Genomic DNA, 27,667 nt, shown 5'->3' with positions numbered 1-27,667 from the left:
CGACAAGTCATCACAGCGGGAAAGGAATTAGGAATCACTGCCTTTGAAGAGCATTCTGTTTATTAATTATAGTTCACATTCACATTCTTTTTAAAAAATCTCATCTGCCTCCTGTGTCAAGTCCCTAGCAACCAGTGAAGAGCCATTTGCCATGTTGCTCTGAGAGGCTGCTGAGGCTTGACTAAGCCATTCACACATTTCCCTGCTTTGAAACTCCTGAAAAGAAATAAACTCTAACCAGGCATCTACTAAAACATCATTTCTACTCTGATATGTTACGAGTTTTAAAAAAGGATGCCCAAGCCCAACTGCTTCAGGAAAAGAGCAACAAACTATGAAGAAACATGCACTGAGGAAAAGAAAGGGGAATTAATTGCTAAGCTAGGTCAGGTAATAGACCAAAGAGACCAGAATCTTGCAATTCTCTTTTGGGGAACTTGCTGTTCCATATTAAAAATGATTTATAGGGGAGACTGCAATTCTGCTTGCAGAACCTAAGGAGAAAAGAGTCTGCCAGTTTTACCACTTGGCTTTGCAGAATTATTGCAGCTCCAAGCAAACAAAAAGGAGTTAACATCTTTACGTGATGGGAGTGAAGAAAAGATGGGCCACCTCCTGCCCCAACTTTTCTAAGGAATAATTTTGGGATAAGGTAATTCATCTTGCTGTGGCAGTCCATTAATGAGTCATCACTGTGATAAATACATGTTCTAGGAAAAGGACATGTTGTTCTACCGATCTCCCAAACACCCTGACTCTCTTCCTTCATGCGAAAACATTGTTCTTGGCATGCTTCAGCCAAAGCACCCCGACTGCTATAGTCTATCTATAAACCATCTCGGGTATTCACAATTTAAAATATAAAATCTACTTAGGGACGCCCTTCCAGTTTACAACAAGAAAACCCCTGGGTCAATACACCAGTCTTTGGTGAAGCATGTCCATATGGCTTTATAGCTTTAACTACATGGGTCCGTTTATACATGGACTTTTCTCCCACAGTAAATACTGTGGGAGAAAAGTATTTATACTTTTTATACTACACGATACACAGTCGGGTGACGCCTTGGATACAGAGGAACCGTGGATAGAGAGGGCTGACTGTCAAGTTATACTCGGATTTTTGACTGGGCAAAGTGTGTGTGTTGGGGGGTGGTCGGCGCCCCTAACCCCTGTGTTATTCCAGGGTCAACTGTATTTATACCCAGCAGTAGTTAAGACACAAGGAATAAACCTAGGCAGATAGATTCTGGAAGAACGGCGTAAGCAATGTGATACTGGAGAGCATGCCCCTTACTCTTGTTGAGTAACTGTAAGACAAATTAATTTAAAATGGAATAATTTAATGTTTGTTGGGCCAGGAGACTTCAAGTGTTTTTAACGGGGGACTCCATCTTTCTTCGCTATATAAATATATTTTCCCTTTTAAATGCCAGCCTGAAATATGAGCCAAGAGGGCTCCTCCATTGAGTCCCCACGAGGCTGAACAAAAACAGCAACACTAAGCGAGTTGCTTATCATCTCTAAATAATCTTGATCACTGTCTGAGAGTCAGGAATTCAGCAATCAAAACCAAAAATGAGATATTTTCTTTATATAAAGTTTTTGTGGGACACGACACGGGGCTACCCCAAGGGAAGTCAAAGGAAATGACTTCAAGGACAAACGCAACCAGGGTTTAAAGTATTTTCTGATCATAAAGGAAATAAATCTACATTCTTAAAAATTTGGAAAAGAGTGAACACAGTGATAATCTTTTGATAGTGGATGAGAAGTGATTTATTTTATGCTTATTTTCTTCTGTGCAGTTTTACATAAAGTGACACTAGTTTGCAGGAATGCTACAGGGCAGGGGTCCAGTAGCGGTCCGCAGACTGTTAGGAACGGGGCCGCACAGCGGGAGGTGAGCAGCCGGCAAGCGAGCGAAGCTTCATCTGCGGCTCCCCATCGCTTGCATTGCTGTCGGAACCCCCGGGGAAAAACTGTCTTCCACAAAACCGGACCCTGGTGCCAAAAAGGCTGGGGACCACTGCTATAGGGAAAAAGGTATCAGTATGAGAGTACCTGTGCTCTTAATGAAACATGAGGGTAGATCTTTTTTCTCATCGTTGCCTTTGATAATACACCGGTCATGAAAATAAGCCTTGACTTATGCCCCAACAGGATAAAGAACATCAAGCCTGACATGAAATGACTACGCTCTTGGCTATCCTTTCTCTCTTTACTTTTCTTGACAAGGTGATAGCTCTATGCATAGGAGATTTGAGGAGCTGGCCCACTGACAACAAGTTAGAGGTGGTGGAACTAGAAAGAAGTGGAATTTATGGAAATTCTCTGAGGCGATTCAAATGAAATTATTCTTAATTTTTTAAAAGCTGCAGGGGACTTCCCTGGTGGCGCAGTGGTTAAGAATCCACCTGCCAACACAGAGGACAGGGGTTCGAGCCCTGGTCTGGGAAGATCCCACGTGCCGCAGAGCAACGAAGCCCGTGTGCCACAACTACTGAGCCTGCGCTTTACAGCCTGTGAACCACAACTACTGAGCCCGTGTGCCACAACTACTGAAGCCCGCGTGCCTAGAGCCTGTGCTCCGTAACAAGAGAAGCCACCGCGATGAGAAGCCCGCGCACCGCAACGAAGAGTAGCCCCCGTTCGCCACAACTAGAGAAAGCCCGCGCGCAGCATCGAAGACCCAACACAGCCATAAATAAATAAATAAATAAATAAATAAATTTATTTTTAAAAAAGCTGCAAGGAATGTATGACACTTAGAGGTTTCTTTTTCAGAAGCTTAAACAGAAAACTATCAAGAAATCAATGAAAATAATTAATATTTCTGGATCTCTCCATCGGAACTGCAGCCCTGAGTCCCAAAACATCAAGTCTCAGCCGTGCAGGTAACACAGATGATTTCAATAGCTGTAATTCCAGAAGCGTAAGTGCTTTCCATTTCAACTAAAAAATATCCTCCTGGCTTTTCACATTATGTGTTAGATCTCTGAGAGGGAATACTTTACAGGTATCCAGAAGCCCTGTTTGGATGGAAATACATCAACCTTATCCTCAGGCTAGCCCACTGGCCAATCTTTATGTGTCTTACCTGTCTGAACCAGGGGCTGACTTTAAACTCCGAAAATTTTGGCTGTCTAAGTCCAAGCTGTAGCTCCTCCCACTTTCAGTTTTTGAAGTTACAATTTCTCCTCTGGTTGCTGATCTGAACTTGCTAAGAAGAAATCTGAAATCATACATACATACATATATATATATATATATTTAAAAGCAAGACAAGAAAGCATTTAAACATATCATTTCAAAAATACCATTTCTTGTACTTTCAACAGTAAATAATTCTTCTTTCAAGCAGACTTGGGGCTGAGAAATTCTGGGGAGTCCCCAGGGCTTCTGCAGTAGAGTGTCAAAGGTTCTGGTAGAGGAGGTTAGGACATCCTCCCAAGGCTGTACCAGTTGCTGGTAAGCCAGTCCTCTGTCCCTTCTCAGAAGAAGACCATTGACTTTGGGGACTCGCCACTGTCACCTGAGAATGGAGAAGCAACGCCTGGGCAGAGCTTGTTTACAGGATGCTGAGAAAAGGGAGCTTGAACTCACCTTGCTCAGAGAAGAGAGCTACGATGATCCTCTGAGACCAACTGAGGTAGCAACTTATTAGACCGCAGCTCCCTGAGAGCAGCAACTCTGTTCTTCTTGTTCCCTGCTAGGTCCCCTGAGTTTAGAGAGATGCCTGGCACATGCTAGAACCCAGTCAATTCTTGTGGAATAAGTGACGGCACCCATGTCCCTGGGGTAATAAGTTTGAACAATGGAATGGCTCATACCAGATGCAATTTGATTGCATGCCCATTTCACTAAATTACAAGGAACTTAAAAAGAGCTTTTCAGAAACCAAGATTCAAGTCACAATCCAGGCTACCAAAGGCCTCAAACATGGATCTTTCCAAATGCACTTGGATTAAAAAACCAAAGCTTGGGGCTTCCCTGGTGGCGCAGTGGTTGCGCGTCCGCCTGCCGATGCAGGGGAACCGGGTTCGCGCCCCGGTCTGGGAGGATCCCGCACGCCGCGGAGCGGCTGGGCCCGTGGGCCATGGCCGCTGGGCCTGCGCGTCCGGAGCCTGTGCTCCGCAACGGGAGGGGCCGCAGCAGGGGGAGGCCCGCATACCACAAAAAAAAAAAAAACAAAAAAAAAAAACCAAAGCTATATTCTTTTTGTGATGGTATCTGGAGAGACCAGTTCATTTACTTTACAGGCTCCAGTTTTCTCAGGGGGAAAAAGTATTCCAGAGGTACTGGGACAATCTTAATAGAATCTGCCAAGTTGTTTCTGTTTCAAAGACCACTGGTAGAATGTCTTGTCTACGGCTCAGAAGCTTCAATCTAACTGGAAAATTACATTTTTGGTGAGAATAGCAGTTAATATAATGTCAATTTATGCTGCTCTGAGAACCACCTTGTACATGTCCTTACCTCTGCAGTGCTGCTTATGGTGTCTCCTCCACCTGGAATCACTGTTCCTCCTCTTTTGTTATTCTGGCCCCATCCATCTTTCAAAGTCCTCATCAGGTCCCACTTAGAATTTCATGTCTTTCCCAATGGCCCCTGTGCCCTCCCGATATCAATGATCGAAGCCACTTATTTAATATTTAATTATTGGGACTTCCCTGGTGGTCCAGTGGTTAAGAATCTGCCTTCCAATGCAGGGGACGTGGGTTCGATCCCTGGTCAGGGAACTAAGATCCCACATGCTGTGGGGCAACTAAGCCAGCACGCTGCAACTACTGAACATGTGAGCCACAACTAGAGAGCTCGTGTGCCACAACTACAGAGCCCACGCGCTCTGGAGCCCACATGCTACCACTAGAGAGACACCTGGAAGAGCCCGCATGCCGCAACTAAGACCTAGACCCGATGCAGCCAAAAAATAAATAAATAAAAGTTTTTTAAAAATTTAATTATTTCCATATTCTATCTCTTGTAGTTAACTCCTTGTCTTGTTGTTTCAGAAAGGCTTTCAGGCAGCTCATACTGTCATCTTATGTTTTTCTAAAATCCTTCTGTACAAATTAACTTTTCAGGTGTGGACCTTTGAACCTTTTCTTCCCGACTAGGTGTTATATTCCTTGAAGACAGAAGCATCAGATGCCAGTTTTGAGTTCTAGCAGGGCTCACTGTTGTCTCCTAGCTCCAAGCCCACCATTCTGTAACCCACACAGTGATGCCTGGCCTGGGGGTCTGCGCACTACAGCTCCTAGAAGCACTTGTGGGCTCTGAGTTTAATTCAATCAGACCACTGATTGTTTTTGATGGGCCAGGCACCACGCTGGATACTGTAGCACAAAAGCAAAAAAGACACTGGGCCAGCACTAAAGGAGCTTACAATTAAAGGGGGGTGGTATTGAGCAAGACCAGTTCATTTACTTTACACTCTTGTGGAAGGAGGGGCTTTGTGTCAGAGCACACCAAGTAACGAGTGACACACGGGCACAAGGCACAAGGCACCGTGGGAGCCCCGAGGAGTGACAAATGGGTTTAACGTGGTAGGAAGACTCAACACATAGGATGTATGGTCCCTCTAGGCTGTCTTTCCCATTAATCTCCGCTAATTAACAAAGACATTGTTAGTCATGAGTCTTTGAGTCAAATGACATTTAGGTTTCATGCCCACTCACAGTTCAGGATTCTTTAAAAAACGAAACAAAACAGAACAAAATGGACTTTCCGTAGCGACAGATGAAGTCTCAGGCACTGGCAGCCCCTCACATTGGCTTCTGTGGAGAAGGAAGCCACACTACCCAGAAAGAACCGTAAAGCCACTTGGTGTAGATTAGGATTCTCACTCCCTCGGCCACAAAACTGGCCACCAGTTGCCTGAGAAATGGAGACTGCAACAGGCAGGGCTGTAAGGCAACAGTTTGCCTTTGGGTCCTTATGACCTCCATTTTGGGGGCCACTTGACTCTCCCTGATGGAACCTTCTCACTCCGAGTTTCCCAGAGCCGCCCTGAATCTTGCGTCCCCGTGTGCCTCCCATTCCTATTCTCAGCACTTGACAAATATTTGCTTTCTGAATGAAGTCAGTGAGGTGGGCAAATGATTTCTTCCTTAAGGAGGCCCGCGTTTCAAACAGGGGAGTCAATGTTTTAAGCCCTATTCATAAATCTCTGATTTGGCTGCTTCAGTTTGCACCAGCACTCAGGTTGGGTGCGGGGGAGGTGTGTTGACCCTACAACAAAGGCAGCTGTCACCTCCTTACAGACAAGACTGGCCCTAGCATGAAACCTTCTACCCAGAAGTAAAGGACCAGATACGTCAAGTGAAAGAAAAACTCTTACAGGTTCAGGTCAGAAGGAACCTTTATCTAAAACTGAAAGTAATTAAAACTGCATTTCCTGAGGAGAATGATAGGAGAATGTTACCTCGGATGAGTCTCTGACCTTCTCTGGGTCACTTAAGCGACATTAGACTTGGAAAACTAAGGCATCTATTTCACAGGTGACTGGAACAAAGATCAAAGATTCCCTTGAAGAGGCTGGGTCTTACCCCTTTTTCCTGGGCCCATAGTGGCTGGCCTTCCGCCCAGCAGAAAGTGAAGCGTCTGACTTTTCTGCGTTCTGGTGGGTTTGTTCTTGGCTTTGTATTTCTTCAGCTCCTCATGAAAAACAATCGGAAGACAAATTTACATACGAAATGGCCAGAAATGAGAGCAATTTTCTATTCTTCATTCACTTTCCTACATTAGCACAGGACACAGAAGTCTAAAAAATTGGCAGTGATGTTCCCATCCGTGTTTCCCGGTCACACACTTATTTCTAATCTGTTGAGTGTTCCACAGTTAAATGAGGACTAAGACTGAGACTCATCTGTGGGAGTTTTGCTGAGATAAGCTTTCTAGTGATGTCTGCGATGGAGCAACGATACATGATCCCTCTGCAAATATTTTTAGGGAAGAGGAGCCTGGTTCATGAGAACTCCAAACCCCTAGAGACTGAATTCTAGCATGGGATTCTAGAAACGATACCCTGATTTTTGAGCACACAAGCCAGACTTCCTGGGAGGGCCAACACCTGTGTACACACCTCGTGACATGAGAGACAGTCTACACTCTGGAAGGTGCTGAGGTTTGAGCGGAGGAAGCAGCCAGAGCTGCTTACTTCTAACTCCACTCTGTCCCTCTGTGGCATCAGACCTGATGCTACCCACCTGGGAAAGCCCTTCCTTGCTACTGTGACACCCAGAAGTGGCACTGGAATCAGGTCCAAGCCTCCCAGCCCTACCCTCCAGACTTAAAAACAAGGGCATTTGTCTCCAGTGTCTAAAAGGGGAGATACCCTAGGAACAGACCTGCTCCACCCTTTACTACAGCATACCTGAGAAACATGATCCTAAACACAGGTTCACTCAATATTTAACCAATTAAATTGTAGTCTGAATGCACAGAGTAATGTTCTCAAGGTGGGGTGTTATTTGTATTTGGTGACAGTATAATTCTTCGTTGAGTGAAACCGTCTTGTGCAATTTCAGGCCATTTAGCATCTCGAAATGCCATTAATTCCCCCATAGTCATTGGGACAACCAAAAATGCCCCCTTGCATATCTCAACACTCCCCTAGCTTGACGGAGGGGGGCACAGTACAAAATATCAGCCCCAGGTTGAGAATCACTGGATGAGAAAAAGTAACATTTAAATGAAATCTGAAATACATCCTGCTGAAAAACCAAGGATTGCTTTCACAATGTGAATCATGTAATTCATCTGTTTTATGTTACTTTCTTAAATGTTTAGTAAAATATTGGAAGTGCATTCAGGAAAAGACCCGTCTGTGATGAAGATAAATGCCTCCCCTGAAAATCTCGGTGTGTCACATATATGAAAAATCACTGTGGATTTTATTTTCTGCCGACTTCCTCTTCCCTTGTATGAAATGCAGATTTAGATTTCATGCCACTGAGTTTTGAAATGACCCAAGGGATTCAGGAAATTCAACTGTTCTCATTTGCTACATAATATAGGGAATTTATTTAGCCTGCCAAAATGAAGATTAAAACAGTTTTGCTTTAGTTACCTGGACTTCTTCTTAAGATGGACTGTCGGACAACATCAGTGCCCAGAACACTGACGTGCTTGAAACGCTTTGCCTTTTCTTCAAAAAACCATTCACCAGTTACAATCCTTAGCTGCCTACTCAAAAGAAAAGAGGAGAGCACTGAAATTCAATTCTTTAGCCAAATAAACTCTCAAAAATCCTTAATTAAGTAAAAAATAGCCAGTTATTTATAGAGTCCATCTCAATCTTTGGAGTATTTTATGGTGATTATAATGGCCACTATTAGTTGCATGCGTGCTATGTACCAGGTAACTGCTAATTGCTCTTCATACTCAATATAATTTTATCCATATAACAACCCTCTGTAAACATTATTATCCCCATTTTATAGATGAGGAAACTGAGACTTAGAGCAATAAAATTATGTGTCTCACACGTAAAGCCAGGATCCCATCCCAAGCAGTCTGGCCTATAACTCAAGTTCTTTTTTTTTTTTAACATTTATTTTATCCAAGTATAGTTGATTTATAATGTTGTGTTCATTTCTGCTATACAGTAAAGTGATTCAGTTATACATATATATACATTCTTTTCCATTGTGGTTCATCACAGGGTATTGAATATAGTTCCCTGTGCTACACAGTAGGACCTTGTTGTTTATCCATTCTATTTAAAACAGTTTGCATCTGCTAATCCCAAACTCCCAACCCATCCCTCCCCACTCCCTTGGCAACCACAAGTCTGTTCTCTATGTCTGTGAGTCTGTTTCTGTTTTGTAAATAAGTTCATTTGTGTCATATTTTAGATTCCACATATGAGTGATGTCATATGATATTTGTCTTTCTCTGTCTGGCTTACTTCATTTAGTATGATAATCTCTAGATCAATCCATGTTGCTGCAAATGGCACTATTTCATTCTTTTTTATGCTATAGCTCAAATTCTTAACCACTGCATCAGTGGGTAAATAATCTTTAATGACAACAGTAGGCAACAAATGAAGGTTTTGAATTATAAAGGGGCCATGATCAGACTCTGTTTTCTTTCTTTCTTCTTCTTCTTTTTTTTTATTTTTTTTAATTTTTTTTTGGGGCCATGATGCACAGCATTGAGGATCTTAGTTCCCTGACCAGGGAAAGAACCTGTGCCCCCTGCAGTGGAAGCACGGAGTCTTAACCACTGGACCACCAAGGATGTCCCAATCAGACTCTGTTTTAGCACGATACCTTGATGTAATATAATGACTGAGTTAGAGTAAAGAGAGAATGGGACAAAGAGACAGGTTGGCCATGGCAACAGTCCAGGAGAGAGATGGCAAAACCTGAGCTAGGGAAATGGCAAGACTAATAGAGAGGAGGAGACAAATTAAAAATGTAGGTGGTAGAAGGACCTGTCTGGGTTTCACAATCAATTGAACGTTGAATGTGGAAAAGAAGGACCTTTGAATAATCACACCCATCTGCAATGGTTACACAAACCCTTTACCCCAGTTACACAGACCTATTTACCATTCTCAGAACATGGCCCATGTTCACTTACTACTTGTCCCAACACCTCTATGGAGGACTGTAATGGAAAATGATGAGGTTGAAAGGTAGGATTGGGTCACATAATGGGAATCTCTGAATGTCAAGCTAAGGAGTTGGAATGCCATTTTGGAGGCACTAGGGAACTCTGGCAGTTTTCCTAAATTTCAGGTTGAATCACAGAATCTCTGGAGCATTGTAAGGGGGAGAAACCAGAAGCAGGAAGGCCAATGAAGAAGTTACTGCAACAGATAGGATAGGAAATGATGAAGATGTGAATCAGGGTATCATGGGGGCAAGAAGTGAAAAGAAAGATAAAGATACACGGGCCACTATGAAGCAGATAGGTTAGGTGGTCCCTGGAGAAAGAGAACCAGGAATGGCTTTCTTGACATAGAACCCATTTTGGCCTAAGCCATTTTGTGATCTGAGCCTGGCTAAAATACTTGCCCTGGAACAGGTCTCAATAATTCATGATCTTAAGGGAGGGAATGCAGAAACTAGGGAGGAGCAGTCAAGAAACAATAGTGCAGCCTTGGGGCAGGGTCCTGGTTCCTCAAGGGATATAAATAATATCTTTGAGTTCTGCAGGAACTAAGGTCCCCACCCAGGTGGAGGATGGAATGATAATGTTGACCCTCCTGACTTGAATCAACTGAAGCTTGGACTCTGTCAACTTGCCCCAATTCTATGCTGAAGCCCCCTCATGAATATGCATGTACCCTTAGCTTAAAGCTTCCCCAGTTTTGCTGTTGGGGAGACACTCTTTTGAGAACGATCCCTGGTGTTCTCCTTACTTGCTGCAAGTAATAATAAATACTTCCTTCTTCTCCTGATCTTTGGCTTGGCTGTGTCTATTGGCTCAACACCCACCAAGAGGCAAACCCAGTTTTCAGGTAACAACTGAGGATGAAAATCAGCAAGATCGCTGACAAGTCTGACATGGTGGCTGAAGCAAAGCAGCTAGGAGTCAAATAGAGATTTCTAGCCCTAGAGTATTATATCCATGAGATTCAGTACCTGGTTGGACTTAGAAATTAACAATTGGATCTTAAATATTTAAAAAAAAATCACTCCAGAAAAATAAGCCAATTTGTTCTCCACAGCAATTATCCTGAAATACTACTGAATGTAGGAAACAAAGGTAAGTTATTTATGAAACCCAGTTCTACTACTGGGAAAAAAAGTGAAAATGTCATCCTTGGAGCAAATTATTCATTGAATGACCATAGCATGTACATCTCAAATTTCCTCTCAAGTGGCTAGATCATCTATTGAGAAGCAAGGATTATTGGATTAGCTCCAAAACTGTATAAAATACACCCAAACTGAATACTTGAATGGGTTAAATTATTTCTGGATACATCTTAAGTGATCTAGACTTATACATCAGTACTTAAGTTTGGAAATCTACGTGGTAATTGTTCAATTCTAAATTCTAAAGATGTTGCCTCTAGATTCCTGTCCCTTAATTATTCGATCAGATGCTAATCTAGGTACTGCTGTGATTGAACTTTGCAGAGGGAACTGAAGTTACCTATCAGCTGACCTTAAAATAGGGAGCTTGACCTGGATTATCTGGGTGGGCCCACTGTAATCACTGAGCCCTTAAAAACAGAGGAAGAAGAAGAGGAAGTTGGATACTGAGATGCTGCAGAATGGGAAGTCAGACAGATTCCAAATGTGAGAAGAGGGCTCTGAGATGCGAAGGTCCATATGCAAGGATCAGAGAGAGAGCCCTCTCAGAGCAAAGGCTGGCTCTTAGCTAACAGCCAGTGGGGAAACAGGAGCCTTGTTCCTACAGCCACAAGGAATCAGAATAGGTCCACCAAAATGAGCTTGGAAGCAGAATCTTCCCAGAGCCTCCTGATAGGAGCTCAGCCAGCGGACACCTTGATTTCAGCCTATTGAACCGAGAGTAGAGAAACAAGGGAAGCCAAACTAGACTTCTGGGCTACAGAACTGTGAGACTGAAACCGAGCAGGACCCTGTGGGGCTCCTGGGCATGGAAGCCTTTCTGTCGTTTCTTGTTTGCAGGGAACAGACTCCAGCCTCTGTGACCTTCCCTGAGTTCCAAAGGGCAGATTCGAACAGCTGCTAATCAGAGGAGGGAGGAGATGCAGAGACAAGGGAGGAGCAGCCAAGAAACAGTAGTGCAGCCTTGGGGCAGGGTCCTGGTGCCCCCTCAAGGGATACACATAACAGTATCTTTGAGCTGTTTACAGAACTAAAACCCCCAACAAATGGAAGATGTCAGCATTGTTCATTCCAGAGAAGACCACCTGAGGCCAGATTAAAGGAACCAGAGAAGCTCATCAAGAGACTACCTGAGGCCAGATTAAAGGAGTGCAGGCCCTTCGCCCACCCTAATCTTAACAGCAACCCCTCCTTGAACCACTGCTACAAAACTCCTCACCAAATCCTCTCAGGTTGGGACAACAGTTCTTCAGGGGCAGGAGCCTGATGTGTCCCCCTTTACCTGGTAAAGCAATAAAGCTACCCTTTTCTACTTCACCCCAAACTCTATCTCCAAGATTCAATTCGGCACTGGTGCACAGAGGCTGAGTTTTCAGCATCAAGATCATATATTTACATTGTTCTAAGCTGCTAAATTGTGGCAATTTGTGATGGTGGCCACAGAAAACTAATAGAACCATTAAACATAAAAACCTATTTGTTTTAGTATTCAACTCAGGAAATGATTTGCACGGGTTCTAAGAAGATACCTATGAAAAATTCAGAGGAACAATAGGGCAGAGGTAGGCAAACTATGGCTTGTGGGCCAAATTCACTTCACTACCTGTTTTGTACAGCCTACGAGCTAGAGATGGTTTTTACAATTTAAATGGTTAGGAAAATCAAAAGCAGAATATTTCATGACATGTGAAAATTAATATGAATTATACTCAAAATTCAGTGTCTATTAATAAAGTTTTATTGGAACACAGCCATGCTCATTGGTTTATGTATTGTCTCTGGCTGCTTTTCTGCTACAACTGCAAACTTGAGTAGTTACAGCAGAGACCACAGTGCCCACAAAGTCTAAAATACTTACTGTCTGGCATTTTATTTTTTAAAAAGTTTGCCAACCTCTGCAATAGAACAAAGAATTGACACAAAAAGAAACAAGAGCAAGGGGAATAATACAGATCAGTGATAGAGAACCACCTAAGAGAGGCATGCCAAAGCCTCAGCTCATATTTTTTGTTTGTTTGTTTTAGTTGGTTTTTTTGTGTTTGTTTTTTGGTATGTTCTTGAGATATAGGGTGAGGCAGATGGCCATCGATGTGTGACAGGGGCAAGTGGGCCCCACCAGGTCTACATGCCCCAGGAAATGGGCCTCCATATCATCTTTACCATATATGCCTAGAGCTGCCAACACCTAACACAAATAAGATCTTCCCAGAATTGTTAGTCATTACTTCTTGCTATCCTTATAAGAACAATAACTATAATTCTTATATTTGCTTGACTCAGATATGGACTTGAGTCATTTGTCATTTCAGAACTCTGCAATATCAGAACAATCTCTTGGGATTATGCCTTTGCCACCTTCTCAAGTCCTGGAGGTAGATGGAAGGCTTAGCTGAAGAACAGGGAACTAATACTGAGTCAGTGTGTACGATGCACCAAGTCATGCATTAGCCACTTTATACATGACACCTAGAATCCTCACTATAAGCCATAAAGTAGCTATGTTATTCTCAATTTGCAGATGAGGAAATCAAAGCTCACAGAGGTTAAATAACTTGTCCAAAGTTATACAGTATTATGACAACAACAGTATTTATACCGAAAGCCCTTTATATTTGGCAAAATTGTCAGTAAAGAACTTGTAGCTGTCAGGTATGACAAGGCTTTGAGTAAGGGTGAAAACGTACAGAAGCCAAGGAATAACATGTAGCATTTCATATGATGGGCTATGATTGTGTGTGTGTGTGTGTGTGTGTGTGTGTGTGTGTGTGTGTGCATGTACACGCGCCTGCAAGTGTGTCTCTGTGTTGGGGGCAGAGTGATAGGAATAAAGGAGGGGTAAAAGAGGAAAGAAAATAAACATGACACCCACTATAAAAGTTATATTCTTCTCTGCCACATCAATCTAATATTTCAGAAATACAAGGCTCAGAATAGACGATGTGTTTCCTATAGGTCATACTCTAAAGAGTGAGTTTGACTGAAATTGAGTTACACTCATTTGTGATTAATGATTACTGAGTATTCAGAATTTGCTAGGCCCTAATTTTAACATGCAACTCTTGGGACTTCAAACTTTCGCTTGGAAGCTTATTTAAATGTAGTCAAGTTAAGTTGTCCTTAGATTTACAAGGGAAAAATAGGTAATCTTATCCTAAAAAAGAACAGTGACCAAAAGATTCATTTTCTTCCTTTATCTTCTACTAGTGACCAGACATCGGAGATAAGACACGCTTATTAGATATGCTGAAATAAGATGAGTTTCCTTCTTATTATTCATAAGGAAACTAGAATTATTTATAAATTTATGCATTACACATCAAATATTTATTGCATTCCTACATGTGTTAAGCCCTGTGCTAAGGCTAAGGGTACAGATGTGAAAAAGACAAACAACGACCCTGGCCTTATGGAGATGATGGTATATATTTATTCCTTTCTTCCCTTCCAACAGAAAAACTAAAAAGAAACCCCTAGGCATATTATGGTGAAACTGTAGAACACTACAGATAAAGAGAACATCTTAAACGTAGCTAGAGAGGGGGAAAAAAACAGATTACGTACAGAGGAATGATGATTAGGGTGACAGTTGACTTTCAGTAGAAATAATGAAATCCAGAAGCCAGTGAAATGATATCTAAAAAGTTCTGAGAGAAAATAACTATCAATCTAGAATTGTATATCCAGAGAAAACACTGTTTATGAATAAGAGTAAAACAAAAAAGTTTTCAGTAAAATAAAAAGTGAGATAATTTACCATCAATAGAGTTTCACTAAAGGGACTTCTAAAGACTGTACTTCAAGAAGAGTTAAAGTAGGTCTGAGATATAAAAAGGAATGGTGAAAAGTGAAATTGGTAAAACACATGGATAAATCTAAACAAATGTTGATGTAAAACAAAAATGATAATATCTAAATTGTTGAATTGAAAATAAGGTATGTCTAAAACATAGGACAAAAAGTATATACAAGCCAGGCTGATAATACTTGGAGTTTAAGAATACCAAGTTCCTTTTACTGATTAGAAGAAGGCTATAACTAATGATATATAAAATTAAATATGAATGTTGGGATTTCCAGGGTAACCACTAAAAATAAAAATTCATATAATATCTACACTAGTAGAGAGGATAAAATGGAATGAGAAAAATACAGTACTTCAATCTATAGATAATATAAATAAAAGCAAATATTACAGTAATCACAATACAAATGCAAATATTGCAGTTATTACAATGAATATAAGTAGACTAAACTCTATAGTTTAAGAAAAAATATTGTCAAATTAAACTAACAATTATATATCATATATGCATAGCATGTATATGTACATATAGCACATTATATATACAGCATATATGTATAGCAAATATTTAAATACATATAACATATAATTTAAAATAGCAGATATGCTATATAGAGTCTCATCTTAAGCATATGGACACAGAAAGGTTGAAAGGCAAATGGTAAAAAAATATATACCATGTAAATATTAACCAAAAGAAACTTGATATCGTTGTATGAATAGCAGACAAAATAGACCTTAAGGCAAAAGCATTTCTAGAGATGAAGGGGATCATAAAAAAACACCTTCAAATCAGTAAAGACTAACAGCCTAATAGAAAATTTGGCAATATATAGATAGTCATATCACAGAAGAGGAACCCCAAACAGCCAATAAACCTATGAAAAGATGCTCAACCTCATTAGTAATCAGAAAAATTTGAATTAAAATCATAATAAGATATCCATTTATATCTACCAGTTGGACAACAATTAAAATTTTTCATGATGCCAAGCATTGGTAAGATTGTAAAGGAAACTTTTATACAATGTTCGTGGAGTTTAAATTGGTACAATGATTATAAAAAAACAACTTATCTTATAAGGCTGAAAATGCTCATACCATTTGCCCTTCAGTTTCATTCCTAGGTGCACTCCTTACCAGAGTCTTCTCAAACAACATTTTTGGCAGAGGTCACAGTAAGAAACACAGCTGGTTGCCAGAGGGGAGGGGGGCAAGGGGATGAGTGAAATAGGTGAGGGAGATTTAGAGGGTACAAACTTCCAACTACAAAATAAATGAGTCAAGGGGATGAAATGTACAGCATGGGGAATATAGTCAACAATAATGTAATATCTTCGTATGGTGACAGACGTAAACTAGACTTATGTTGTGCACCAGGAACTAACATAGCGTTGGAGGTCAATTATACTTCAAAAAAAACCCCAAACACATAGAAAAAGAGAACAGATTTGTGGTTATCGGAGGCGGGGGATGGGGGAAAGGAGAATTGGAAAGAAAAAAGTATGTTTTTTCTGGATTGTACACTACAATCCAGAAAATAACTACACACACACACACACACACACACACGTATATATATACTTACATACATATAATTTTATGTATACTGACATTTTCTGTTTCCTCTTTTTCTTAAATGCTGGTCATGACCCGCCAATAGGTCATAACTCACAGTTTTACAAACCTTACCCAAGGAAACTCTTATACATGTTTGTTAGGCCATATGTACAAGAATGTCATAGCAGCATTTTTTGTAACATTATAAACTAAAACAACAAAAATCTCCATCAACAAGAAAACAGATACATTATAGAATGATACAACAGTGAAGATGAACAGAATGGTATTCACATAAACATGGATAGATTTCAAAATATGTTGAGCCAAAAGAGTCACAAAGAATACACACAGTATGATTTCCATTTCTATAGAATTCAAAAATGAAAAATTAGAAAATATATTACTTAGGGATATATCCAAGTAGACAGTAAAACCATAAAGTAAAGCAAGGGAATAAAAAATGTAAAGCAAGGGAATAAAAAATGCAAAACAAGAATGCTCTCATTCTTAAACTGGGTGCTGAATACACAGATACTCTTTTTATTATTGTCTAAACAGTACATGTAGAGTGTCTTGATACGTATGACACTTCCATATTAAAAAAAAATCCCTCTAGTTTATGCAGGTATTAAGATACTAAACCACAGTGATGAACAGAGCATTCTAAAAAAAGGGGAGGGCTCTTGTATATGATTAATAAGTGACTGAAAATAGCATGTCAAGGTGCTCAAAACAGCTTCTTACCACCCCCAAAATCTGTGGGTCAGTGTGGGATTACTCTGATGTGAATCTTTCCCTTGTAACTAGATTATAGAAATTTGTTAAACTAGGATTGATTTTGAAATGACTATGTGGCAACTGCCAATACCCATGAGACCAAAAGATCGCCAAGAACAAGTTGAACAAGTTGAGATTTTTGTTCATTGCAATGAAGGAAAACACATGCCATGAAGAACCACAGGAAGTCTCAGTAAGAGAGCATTTGAAAGGATTTAATATAGAACTTTGGGTTATGTTAGATAATTATGGGGAGAGTTCAAGGCAACAGGGATTTGCTCTAGATTAGATGATGTCAGGAAGTGGGGACAATGCTATGATTGGTATCTTAAGTTTTATCAAGAAGATGGGCCAACTAGAAGAAGGCTAAAGCTGTAACTGGTAAGGAGGTAGCAGGAAATTCACAGTAGCCAAGAGAGGAGGATGTCTGATACTTTGTGGCTTGACCAGTCACCTTGTTTTGGTCTATGCTGAGACAAGATTATGAAGTATTCTTATTTTCTCTCACTTCATCCTGGTTGCAGAGTGCTCCTGTGGGAGGCTGGTGCTCTGAGGTTGTTTATGTCCACCAGGAGAACACCACAGCCTGCCTGTGAGTGCCAGATCAGCTCCCAGCAACATCAAGGCCCACATGTAAATGTCAGATCAGTTTCCAGATGTCAGGAGCTGTATTTCTCTTCCTCATAACAAAGCACTATATATTCCCTCCTGCACTCTCTGTGTGTATGTTCCAACCATTTGTACTATCGTCTTTTACGTTACTGACAGAGACTAATATTTCATCTATTTCAGTTATATTTCATCTATTTGCAGTAATCACTACAAATTCATCAAAAACACAACCACCAGGTTCCTCCTTTAAAATTACAAAGACTTTCACAAGGACATACAGCAGCATGAAATGTCACCACATGGCATGAATATAAATAAGATCAGCTCATCAACATCATATTAGAACTATTTCATTTTGGGGATCTCTGTCAGGTCACTTTTATCTTAGGGGTCTTTCTGAGTCCAACTGAGGTGCTAATTAGGAAAAATGATCATTATGACTGTCTTTGTGTTGCATGGCAACTGCCTCAGCTAACATAATCATGTAGAATTTTGTAGGTCTCATTAAGATAGCAACATGAACTAACTGGCTGTGTCGGGGGTCCCTTTCATTCTGTTTCTATAGAGTTACTTTTAAAACTAGACCAACAGCAACCAACTTGTTAAAACCAGAAGGGGTTGGAGAAAATGTCAAGGGCTGCTCAGCCCATTGTAAGAGGGCGCCTCCCTCTATCAGTCCTTGCTGTAATCGTTTTCAGTGCTACAGCAATAAAATCTCTTTACTTTTATCCAATCCAAGGTAAATGACAATAAAGGCTGTGTTTCCAACTGATTAGAGAATGAGTCACTTTCTGACTCATTTCACCTCTTAGAGGTCAGGGTGGGAATTTCAATTTTATGGTCTATTGAACATGGAGACAGCCCACTGGCGCTGCAGCATTCTCTCACAACAAATAAAGGATGTTCACTGCCAATAAAATATCATTCACACTTCCTTTTTGAAAACCACTCCATGAATAGCAAACAAGATACTTCCAACACTGACAGATACTCTCTGAGATCACGTAGACTCATAGCTGGAATATTGAAGAAATAATGGTCTGTTTTCAGCTTTAGAAATGAGGAGGGATTTTGTTTATATCAAGTTAAACGCTCATCGTGTAAACTTCCAGCTGTCACAGATGCTACAACTATAAATTGTTGTTGTCAAAGAGGTGTAAGAACCAGACAATGAGAGCTCTGTTTCTTCCTCTACTTTGAGACAATAATGTAATAAACTCATCTTCCGCCTTAGACTATGAAACCACTGAGGGTAGTCCATGTTTTATTCATCTTTGTATCCTTATCCCCTAGTACACCAACAGGTTATCAATAAATGTTGTAGGAAGGATGGATGGATGGGTCAAAGGATAGATCAATTGGATAAGTGGATAGTTAGGTTTATTAAGTTATTGTTATACCAATAAAAGAAGTACAAGTGATTCAGAAGTTCTGTATTGATGCATTAACATCTCCTAAGGAGGACACAGAACCTTCAATTTGTTATTATTTATTCTTACACCCTTCTGACAACAACTTGTCTTATATCTTTCAGTGACAGCTGGAAATTTACTCTGTTCAGAGGGCAAATGTATTTGGCACATCTCTCGTGTGTGTGTGTGTGTGTGTGTGTGTATGTGTGTGTGTATTTTAATTCCATTCTCCTGACAGAAGAAAACCACATTTGTTCCATAACTTGCTTAAGCCTGACATGCTTTAAGTGGGACCCTGCCATTTATTCATTCATTCATCTATCCATTCATTTGCTTATTCATCCATCCATCTAATCATTTAACAAATATTCACTGAGTACCTGCTATAGGGATTCTTTTAGGCACTAGAACTACTTCATTGAACATTTTAGATAAAAAACCCTGCCCTCATGGTTATGAAGCTTATGTTCTAGTGGAGGAAGAAAGATAATAAACAAGATAAGTAAAGTATATAGCATATAAATATTAAGGGAAAAAAACACAGGAAGGGGTTATGTTAGTTTGGGTAGGCTAACTTCCATAACGAACAAGTTGCAAATTCCATTGACTTAACACAAAAGTTTCTCTCTCTATATATAATCTAATGTTGATCTGACAAGATTTAGGGGAAATTTTGTGTGAATTAGACCCGCAGTTACCATCCATACTGACTAGCAGATGAGTCGATGGCAAAACTTTCAACTAGCAATGCATGAATACACAAGCCCCTTGGGTCTTATATTGAAAAGAATGTTTCAGTAATTACAGCTGGCATTTAGAAATTAAAGACAAAATTACTCTCCCCATACAGAAGCTTGAGGCAACTCCTGATTGATTGAAAGGTCCATGAGTCACAGTCCCTAGTTACTGTTGTCTGAGCAAATGATGGTCCAGGGTGTAGGGAAGAGGTAAACAGTAATGGAATAAAAAATGGAAATGATTAAATACTAGGGATCAAATAAAATAATACTGTATAAGAGTTGAAGAAATAGTTACTGAGAAATTCCTTAAGTCCCCAGACCCTGCAATTGGAAGGTCAGTCATTTGTTAAAATCCTATTTCCTTTCTTCACTGACCTGAAATGGCAAACCACACCTTGGCAGAGTCGGCTGGGAAAAGAGCTGGGTGGAAAAACAAACAGACAAACTTTGATACTTATTCAATCCAACTCTACTAACACACATTCTAACCTCTTAGTGTTCTTATTTCCACTATTTATAATATATAAAATCAATCACCTCTCTTATCTAACAGGTATATTTTGAGACCTTGTAGGACTCTTCCCTAGGAATAAATGTGATCCAAAAACAGATCTGCTCTCTCAAGGACTAAGGCTCCACGATGGATAAATACAAAGAAAATCACACCTAGGTATGGTATAGTAACTGTTAAAAATCCAGTGGAAAAGGGGAAAATATTAAAAGTAATTGAAGAAAAATATCATTACCTTCAAAGGAGCAACAGTATATTGACATCTGATTTTTTAACAGAAACACTGGAAACCAGAAGCCAACGGAATAATATCTTCAAATTACTGAAAGTTAACAACTTCTAACTAAGAATTGAATAAGCTGGCAAAAACATGTTTGGAACTGAGTGAAATAAAGCCATGCTAAGAAAAACAAAACTTGAGAGTATTTATCACTAGGAGAACTTACACTAAAGGAAATGCTAAAGGTTACCTTTTAGGCAGAGGGAAAATTATTCCAGAGAGAAACACAGAGATGTAGTAATAAAGAATATAGAGCAACAAGAAGGGTAACTATGTAGTAAATTTAAGTGAATATTGACTACAAAATAATAATATCTTGTAGGATTAAGTATGTTATAGACTAAATGTATCCCCCCCCACCAATTCATATGTTGAAACATAACTCCCAATGTGATGGTATTAAGAGGTGGAGCCTTTGGGAGGTGATTGCTCCCCTTATAAAAGAGACCCCAGAGAGCTCCCTTGCCCTTTCTGCCATGTGAGGACACAGTGAGACTATAGCTATGAACCAGAAAGCAGACCCTCACCAGACAACAAATCTTCAAGAACCCTGATCTTAGACTTCCCAGTCTCCAGGACTACGAAAAATAAATGGCTGCTGTTTAAAAGCCACCCAGTCTATGGTGTTCTGTTACAGCTGCCTGAATGGACTAGGACAAGCTATATATATCTATAAGTATAAATATATATGTGTGTATATGTGTGTGCACAGATATAGATAGACATACAGATATTTAAAATATACAATAGCACTAGGAGGGGAGTAAAGGGAATTAAAGAGTCTTAAGGTCCTGGTATTGTCTTGGAAGTACCAAAAGTACTAATTAATATTAGATTTTAACAAGCAAGAATGTATGTTGTAATCTCTAGAGTAATCTTTAGATGAGTGATAAAAAATGTATAGATATTAGAGGAGATAATAGAAAAATACTTAGACAACCTAAATGAAGGCAAATAAGTAGAGATAAAAGAACAGAATAGATGGGACAAAGAGAGAATGAGTAAATGGGAGGCAGATTTTAAGTAAAACATGTGAGTTATTTCATTACTACAAATGGAACATATATACTAATTAAATGACAACAATTGTCAGACTAGATTTAAAACATGTGCATGCAATTATATGCTGCTTACAAGAGACACACCTTAAACATAAGGAAACAGAGAGGTTGAAAGTAAAGAATAAAGAGGATTTACCAAACATACAGTAACCAAAGAAAGCTATTGCAGCCATACTAATTGCAAAGTAAACTTCAAGGAAAAAATCATAACTAGAGATAAGGAAAGATTTTTCATAATTATAAAGGTTTCTGTACATGTGTAAAATCTCATAATTCTAAATATTTAAGCACTCAAGACTCTAACTTCAACATATATAAAGCAAATATTATCAAACTAAAAGGAAAAATAGAAAAGCCACAGTCATTATTGAGAGAGGTTAGTATATATTTTCTTCATATCAGACTGAATATGTAGATAAAAAAATCAGTAGGGATATGGAAGATTTGGACAACACAATTAACAAACATCATTAAAAGACATAACTAGGATACTCAAATCAATCCTGCAGAATTCATTTTCTTTCAAGGAAACAGGAAATATTTAACAAAACCGACCATATTCTGGGCCAAATTTCAAATACTGAAACCACACAGAGTATGTTCTCTGACCACAGTGGAATTAAGCTAGAATTCAGTATCAAAAAGGGATACAGAAAATCTCTAGGAAATTATAAATTAAGAAAGACAATCATAAATAATTCATAGTTAAAGAAAAAGACGATGATGGAAATTAGCAAATAGAAAGAATGAAATGAATAAATATCATAAAAATAATTGATATGTGTGGGATGCAGCTAAAGCAGTGAAAACAGGGAAATTCATATCCTTAAATGCATATGTCATAAAAGAACAAAGGCTGGAAAATCAGGTATCTAAATATCTGAATCAAAAAATTGTTAATCAAAAATAAATTAAATTCAAAGAAAGTAAAAGAAAAGAAAGAGCAAGGAAGAAACCAATAAAATTGAAAATATACAATATGGCAAGAAAAAAAGATATAAGTATTAGAAAAGACAGTACAATTGTGCAGAAATAAAATCTGAAAGGCACCACAGAAACTGTTATAATTAAGAAGTGAATTTAACAAGATTTCTGGATACAGATTAGACTACCCAAATCAATTCGTATTTCTACATATCAACAATTAGAAAATAAAAAATTTAAAAGCATACTATTTATAATAACATAAAAATCAAATACTTGGAATAAATATAATAATGTATAAGACCAGGAAAACTATAAAATATTACTGAGAGAAATTAAAGGCAAATAAATGAAGGGGCACAAAGTGTTTGTCGATTGAGAGACTAAATACTGAAAGATATCAATTCTCTCCAAAAGTATCTACTGATGTAATGCAGTCCCTATAAAAATGCCAGTAGGACTTGTTTTCTGGAAAGCTGATTCTAAAACATATTTGAAAATATCAGAGGCCAATAATACTCAGGGCGTTTTGAACAAAAACAAAAAAGTAGGAAGTCTACTGGATATAAAATTTTATTATAAAGCTACAATAATGAAAATAATGTGTCATCGGCACAATGTTAGGCATAATAGAGTGTTCAGAAATGATACCTGATTTGTGAAGGTTAACACAGCAGTGAAAAAATAATCTTCAGTGAATGGTGCTGGGTCAAGTAGATACCCATATTAAAATATGAAAATGAATCCCTAACTAACAGCATATACAATCTAGCTGGAACTGATTTTTGTAAGTGTAAAGATAAAAGCGAAAACAGTAACAATTACAGAAGATCACATGGGAGAATATTTTCATCATTTGGGAGTTAGAAAAAGTTTTGTTTTTTTTTTTTTTTAAACAGAACACAGAAAACAAATCCCACTAATCTCATATAGGAAAAGATGAACAAATTGAGTTATGAAAACTTAGAGATTTCTGTTAATCAATGGCACCAGTAAGAGAACAAAAAGGCAAATCAGAAGTTGGGAAAAAATATCTCCAACACAAGGAACCAACACTGTTTGTATGCAGGATATATAAAGAACTCCTTCACACTAGTCAATAAAAGACTGACAATCTAATAGAAAAAAAGAGACCTGAACTAGTACTTCACAAAAAAGGATGTTCAAATGGTCAATAAACATATGAAAATATCTTCATTCTCAATAGTAATAAAGAAAAATGCAAAGTAATCTACTACACACCCAACAAAATTATGAAAATAGAAAAAAAAAAACAGGGTTGGTAAAAATATAAAGTAATCAACTTCCCAGCATTGCTAGTGAGAGGATAACCTGGAACAACCTATAAGTTATAATACAGTGAAAATAGGGGGCTTCCCTGGTGGCGCAGTGGTTGCGCGTCCGCCTGCCGATGCAGGGGAACTGGGTTCGCGCCCCGGTCTGGGAGGATCCCGCATGCCGCGGAGCAGCTGGGCCCATGGGCCATGGCCGCTGGGCCTGCGCGTCCGGAGCCTGTGCTCCGCAACAGGAGAGGCCACAGCAGAGGGAGGCCCGCATACCCCAAAAAAAAACAAACAAACGAAAAAAAAACAGTGAAAATAAGTAGACAACTGCCAAATGCAACAAAAATGGGTGTCTCACAAACATACTGTTGACCAAAAGTACTTAGAAACAAACAAACACACCCTGTATGAGTCAATTTATATAAAATATAAAAAAGTCAAAGTTAATCTACGGTGTTAGCACGATAGTATTTATACCTGAGGAATAACAAGGGACTAGTGTTTGGGAGGAGGAAGAAGAAAGGCTTCTGGGGTGTTAGTAATGTTCTATTTCTTCACCTGAATGATAGTTACACAGAAATTGTGATAATTTGCAAAGCTGTACACCACTGCTTCTCAACCCCAAGTGACTTTTGCTCTTCAGGGAACATTTGGCAATGTCTGGAGGAACTTTTCATTGTTACCACTAGAAAAGGGAGGAGTGCTACTGGCGTCTAGCGGGTAGAGGCCAGGGATGCTGCTAAACATCTTATAGTACACAGGACAGCCCCTCCCTCCTCCACAAAGAATCATACTGTCCAAAATATCAGTGATGTTGAAACTGAGAAATCCTGTTGTACACTTGTCATTTGTGCCCTTTTGTGTAAGTTAACTCTAGTTTTTAAAAAAAGCCATGTACATGTTTTTTATTCATAAACAGAAAGGATGCTAGCCTCCTTCCAAGTTTTCCTCTTTCTATTCATTTGCTTCTTGTTAATTTGATTTGTTGTCCTCTAGTGGTCGCGAAGGGCGGAGAGGGACAAATGCTCCTGCAAAATTATATACAAGCAAAACTATAATTGAGGAAATTCTGTCCATTAATTATTTCCTCTATAACTCATTATTTGACTATATTGGAAGAACCTTTATATCCAACTCTGAAATGCCAAGTAAAGGGAAGCAGAATTGGAGAAAGCATGATCCCACACAGAAACAAATTTTCTAGGAAGAGTCCAGGGTCTAAAAGAGCAACTTTTGCATTACTTACATGAGTCACAGATGTATCATGTTTCTTTTAAGTAGAAAGCAAAGTGCATTATTGATACTTTTCTGTATATGTATACGGAGACATATCCAAAGTAAATACCTTGATTTCATGGGAAAAACAGGAAGGTACCCAGGATTATTTTTGCATCTTGATTTGCAGATGACTAAACTCAGTTTAGAAAAAGAATACCAATATCAACAAAAGCTACGTTGCAACACATATGTCAATGATTCCATCAGTGCTCATTCCCCCAGATCTGGTAAATGATGTTTGCCAATGACTAAGAGGCAAGTATGAAGAGGAATTTATGCGAGACAAAGAACTGAAGATGGTTGCTTAGGTAAATCAAAGTAATATATCCAAAGAAAGTAATGAGATAAGTTAAATGGTTCATTTCTTTAGAGCTGCCTATCTCAATGTAGTGTGGAAACATAGTATGAATTGCTCAATTTATGATCAATTTTATGAAAAAGTTCAGGAGAAATAACATGGGTTAAATAATGCAATCAGTGAACACAGGAGACCTCAATAGAACACAGTCGTCCTCATTCAGAGAAGTTGGAAATGAAGGTCACTCACTCTTACTACTAAACTATTCACTTTTCCTCCTAAGATAGCCTCTTAACTCCTATAAGAGAATGAGTTAGTGAGGATAAAAGATAAACCAAATCCAACCAAACCAGGTAAACCTGATGTGATGCCAGCATCCCCGACCTCAACCACAGGAAAGAGAGGTCAACATGGAGTTGCCCTGAGATGAGATTATTAGGTACCATCCAGAGCAGAAGAGATGAAGGGACCTTGGGAGGGAGAAAACATACCAGTTGATCCAGGGTCAGATTTCTTAAAAGGATGGAGTTTGGCATGCCCAAGGAGTAGTAGAGACCTTATCGTGCTTGGACTCCAGTTTAACTGAACTTAGAAAACAATGACTCTTGATTTGCACCCTGGCTGGCAGAGTGAAACCCACAGCCATGACATTCCCGCAGGCTAAACATGGAGGCGAATGATAAAGCTGTCTCCCTTCACCCTTTCTCAAGAACTAGGTTGGGAGGAAATTCAGGGGCTACTTCAGCCGATGTGAAGAGCAGGCTGGATATTTCATACTCATCTTGCCAGTCACCCCAAACGTCTAAGAATGTCTCAAGGGCAATCGTTTGTGCCTTCTGAGAAGCCATGTGGAGCCAAGTGTGGCTCTAAGAAAGCCAGAGGGTGGTTTTCAGATGCAGCAAGAGACCATGTTCTGTGAGGCTCCCAGTTGTACTGTGTTTTATAGTTTAAAAAAATAAACATATTGTTCCTTTTTTGTCTGTTTGTCCCTCTCTCTCTCTCTCTCTCTCTCTCTCTCTCTCTCTCTCACACACACACACACACACACACACACACACCCCCCACACCCTGCCAAGGCAGTGCTGAGCCTGTGGCTGGGCTACACTTTTAATTCTACTCTCTATCCCTACCTTTTAAATACTCTTCTTCCTTCTTGCTTTCCCCACTCCAAACCCTTCAGTCATCAAAACTGACTTTACACACAAAGGCAAGAAACTCACGCGACTTTGGCACAGATGGTGCACCGCCAGCTGCCATCAACGCCTGAGACCCGGCACTGGCTGCACACTCTGAGTGAGCAGACCTGGCACGGGTCTCCGCGGTCGAATATCAAGCCCAGGTTTCTCTGACAGTGAGCACAGACCCTGCTGGTCTCTTGCTGAGTCTTCCCACTTCTACGTTTTGCTTCCAAGAGTTCATTTTTCAGCTTCCTGGAAGAAGAGAAAAAAAAAATCACTTAAAAAAAAAACCCAAAAACAAACCAGAGGAGCAGAGCTATCTTCACTTAAGGGATGTTTTCATTTCGAAGAATATTTGAAAGAATCAAGGAGTTAGAGTCAAATGACTCAAAAAACACAATTTCTCCCTCCAGAATCAATAATCCTTTGATCTCAGTAGTGGAAAAACATAATGTTTCTGTTTTACTTTTGACATCTTCCACTAGCACTACTATTTTGCTATTAGTATTTATTTACATTCTACTCTATCTTCTCCAGGGTATCCTTGATACCATAACATGGGAACACAACCTCAGTCTACCGGCATGCACAATACCATGTTCTCTCCTTGTCTAGATATATTACATGAGGCAAGAGTGTGAAATCAAGCTTGGCAACATGGGTAGTTTCCTTAAGTGAGCCAATGAAGAGTTTGCTGCAAAGACACTGTCCATCATTTCAGGTTGAAATGCTTCTGCTTAGCATATGAGGGTTTCTAACAATTTCCACTGCCCTGGGGGCTCTGCTATCAGATATGCCTTTCTTTGAATACAGGTTCCATTATGAATTAGTCGTTCAACCTTAAACAATGATTTACCCACTCAACTTCAGTCTCTCCAGTTCTAAACTGGGAGTATTAACATCCTACTGGGACTGTTTTTAAGATTAAATGAGAAGATGCTGGACTAAGAGGATGCGGAATTTGCGTCTCTGCACAACTAGGGCACCTCGCAGGCACCCATGGGGGACCACGGACACCTAAGGGGACGGGAGGAATGCCCCAGCAACCAGGTAGGATGTGGGGAGGGGGGGAGTGAGGGGGGAGGAGAAGTGGAGGCAGGACGAGACCAGCGCCCCTGCGGGGTGGCTGGGGGAGGGGAAGGGATCCCACACCCGAAGGGGGAAATTGGG

The 27,667-nt window shown here is 39.6% G+C and overlaps 1 protein-coding gene across 7 annotated transcripts in view; it reads right to left on the bottom strand.

The window, feature by feature from the left end:
• The window catches only part of SYTL5 (synaptotagmin like 5), a 136,781-nt gene that overhangs the window by 69,765 nt on the left and 39,349 nt on the right, over positions 1 to 27,667 (bottom strand). For 6 of the 7 annotated variants that reach the window (XM_024116471.2, XM_024116475.2, XM_024116476.2 and 3 more), the window contains exons 2-5: positions 26,540 to 26,749; positions 8,075 to 8,190; positions 6,552 to 6,660; positions 3,101 to 3,235 (exon numbers count right to left, since the gene is read on the bottom strand). In XM_024116471.2, coding sequence (XP_023972239.1) covers positions 3,101 to 3,235; positions 6,552 to 6,660; positions 8,075 to 8,190; positions 26,540 to 26,749 — 570 coding nt within the window. The remainder of the gene's footprint in view (positions 1 to 3,100; positions 3,236 to 6,551; positions 6,661 to 8,074; positions 8,191 to 26,539; positions 26,750 to 27,667) is intronic. The other variant, XM_024116473.2, reaches the window with a different exon arrangement.

This window comes from Physeter macrocephalus, chromosome 21 (genome assembly GCF_002837175.3).
Source record: "Physeter macrocephalus isolate SW-GA chromosome 21, ASM283717v5, whole genome shotgun sequence".
Lineage (NCBI taxonomy): Eukaryota > Metazoa > Chordata > Mammalia > Artiodactyla > Physeteridae > Physeter > Physeter macrocephalus.
Note: the sequence above shows the minus strand (reverse complement) of the source record. Positions and strands in the feature narration are given on the sequence as shown.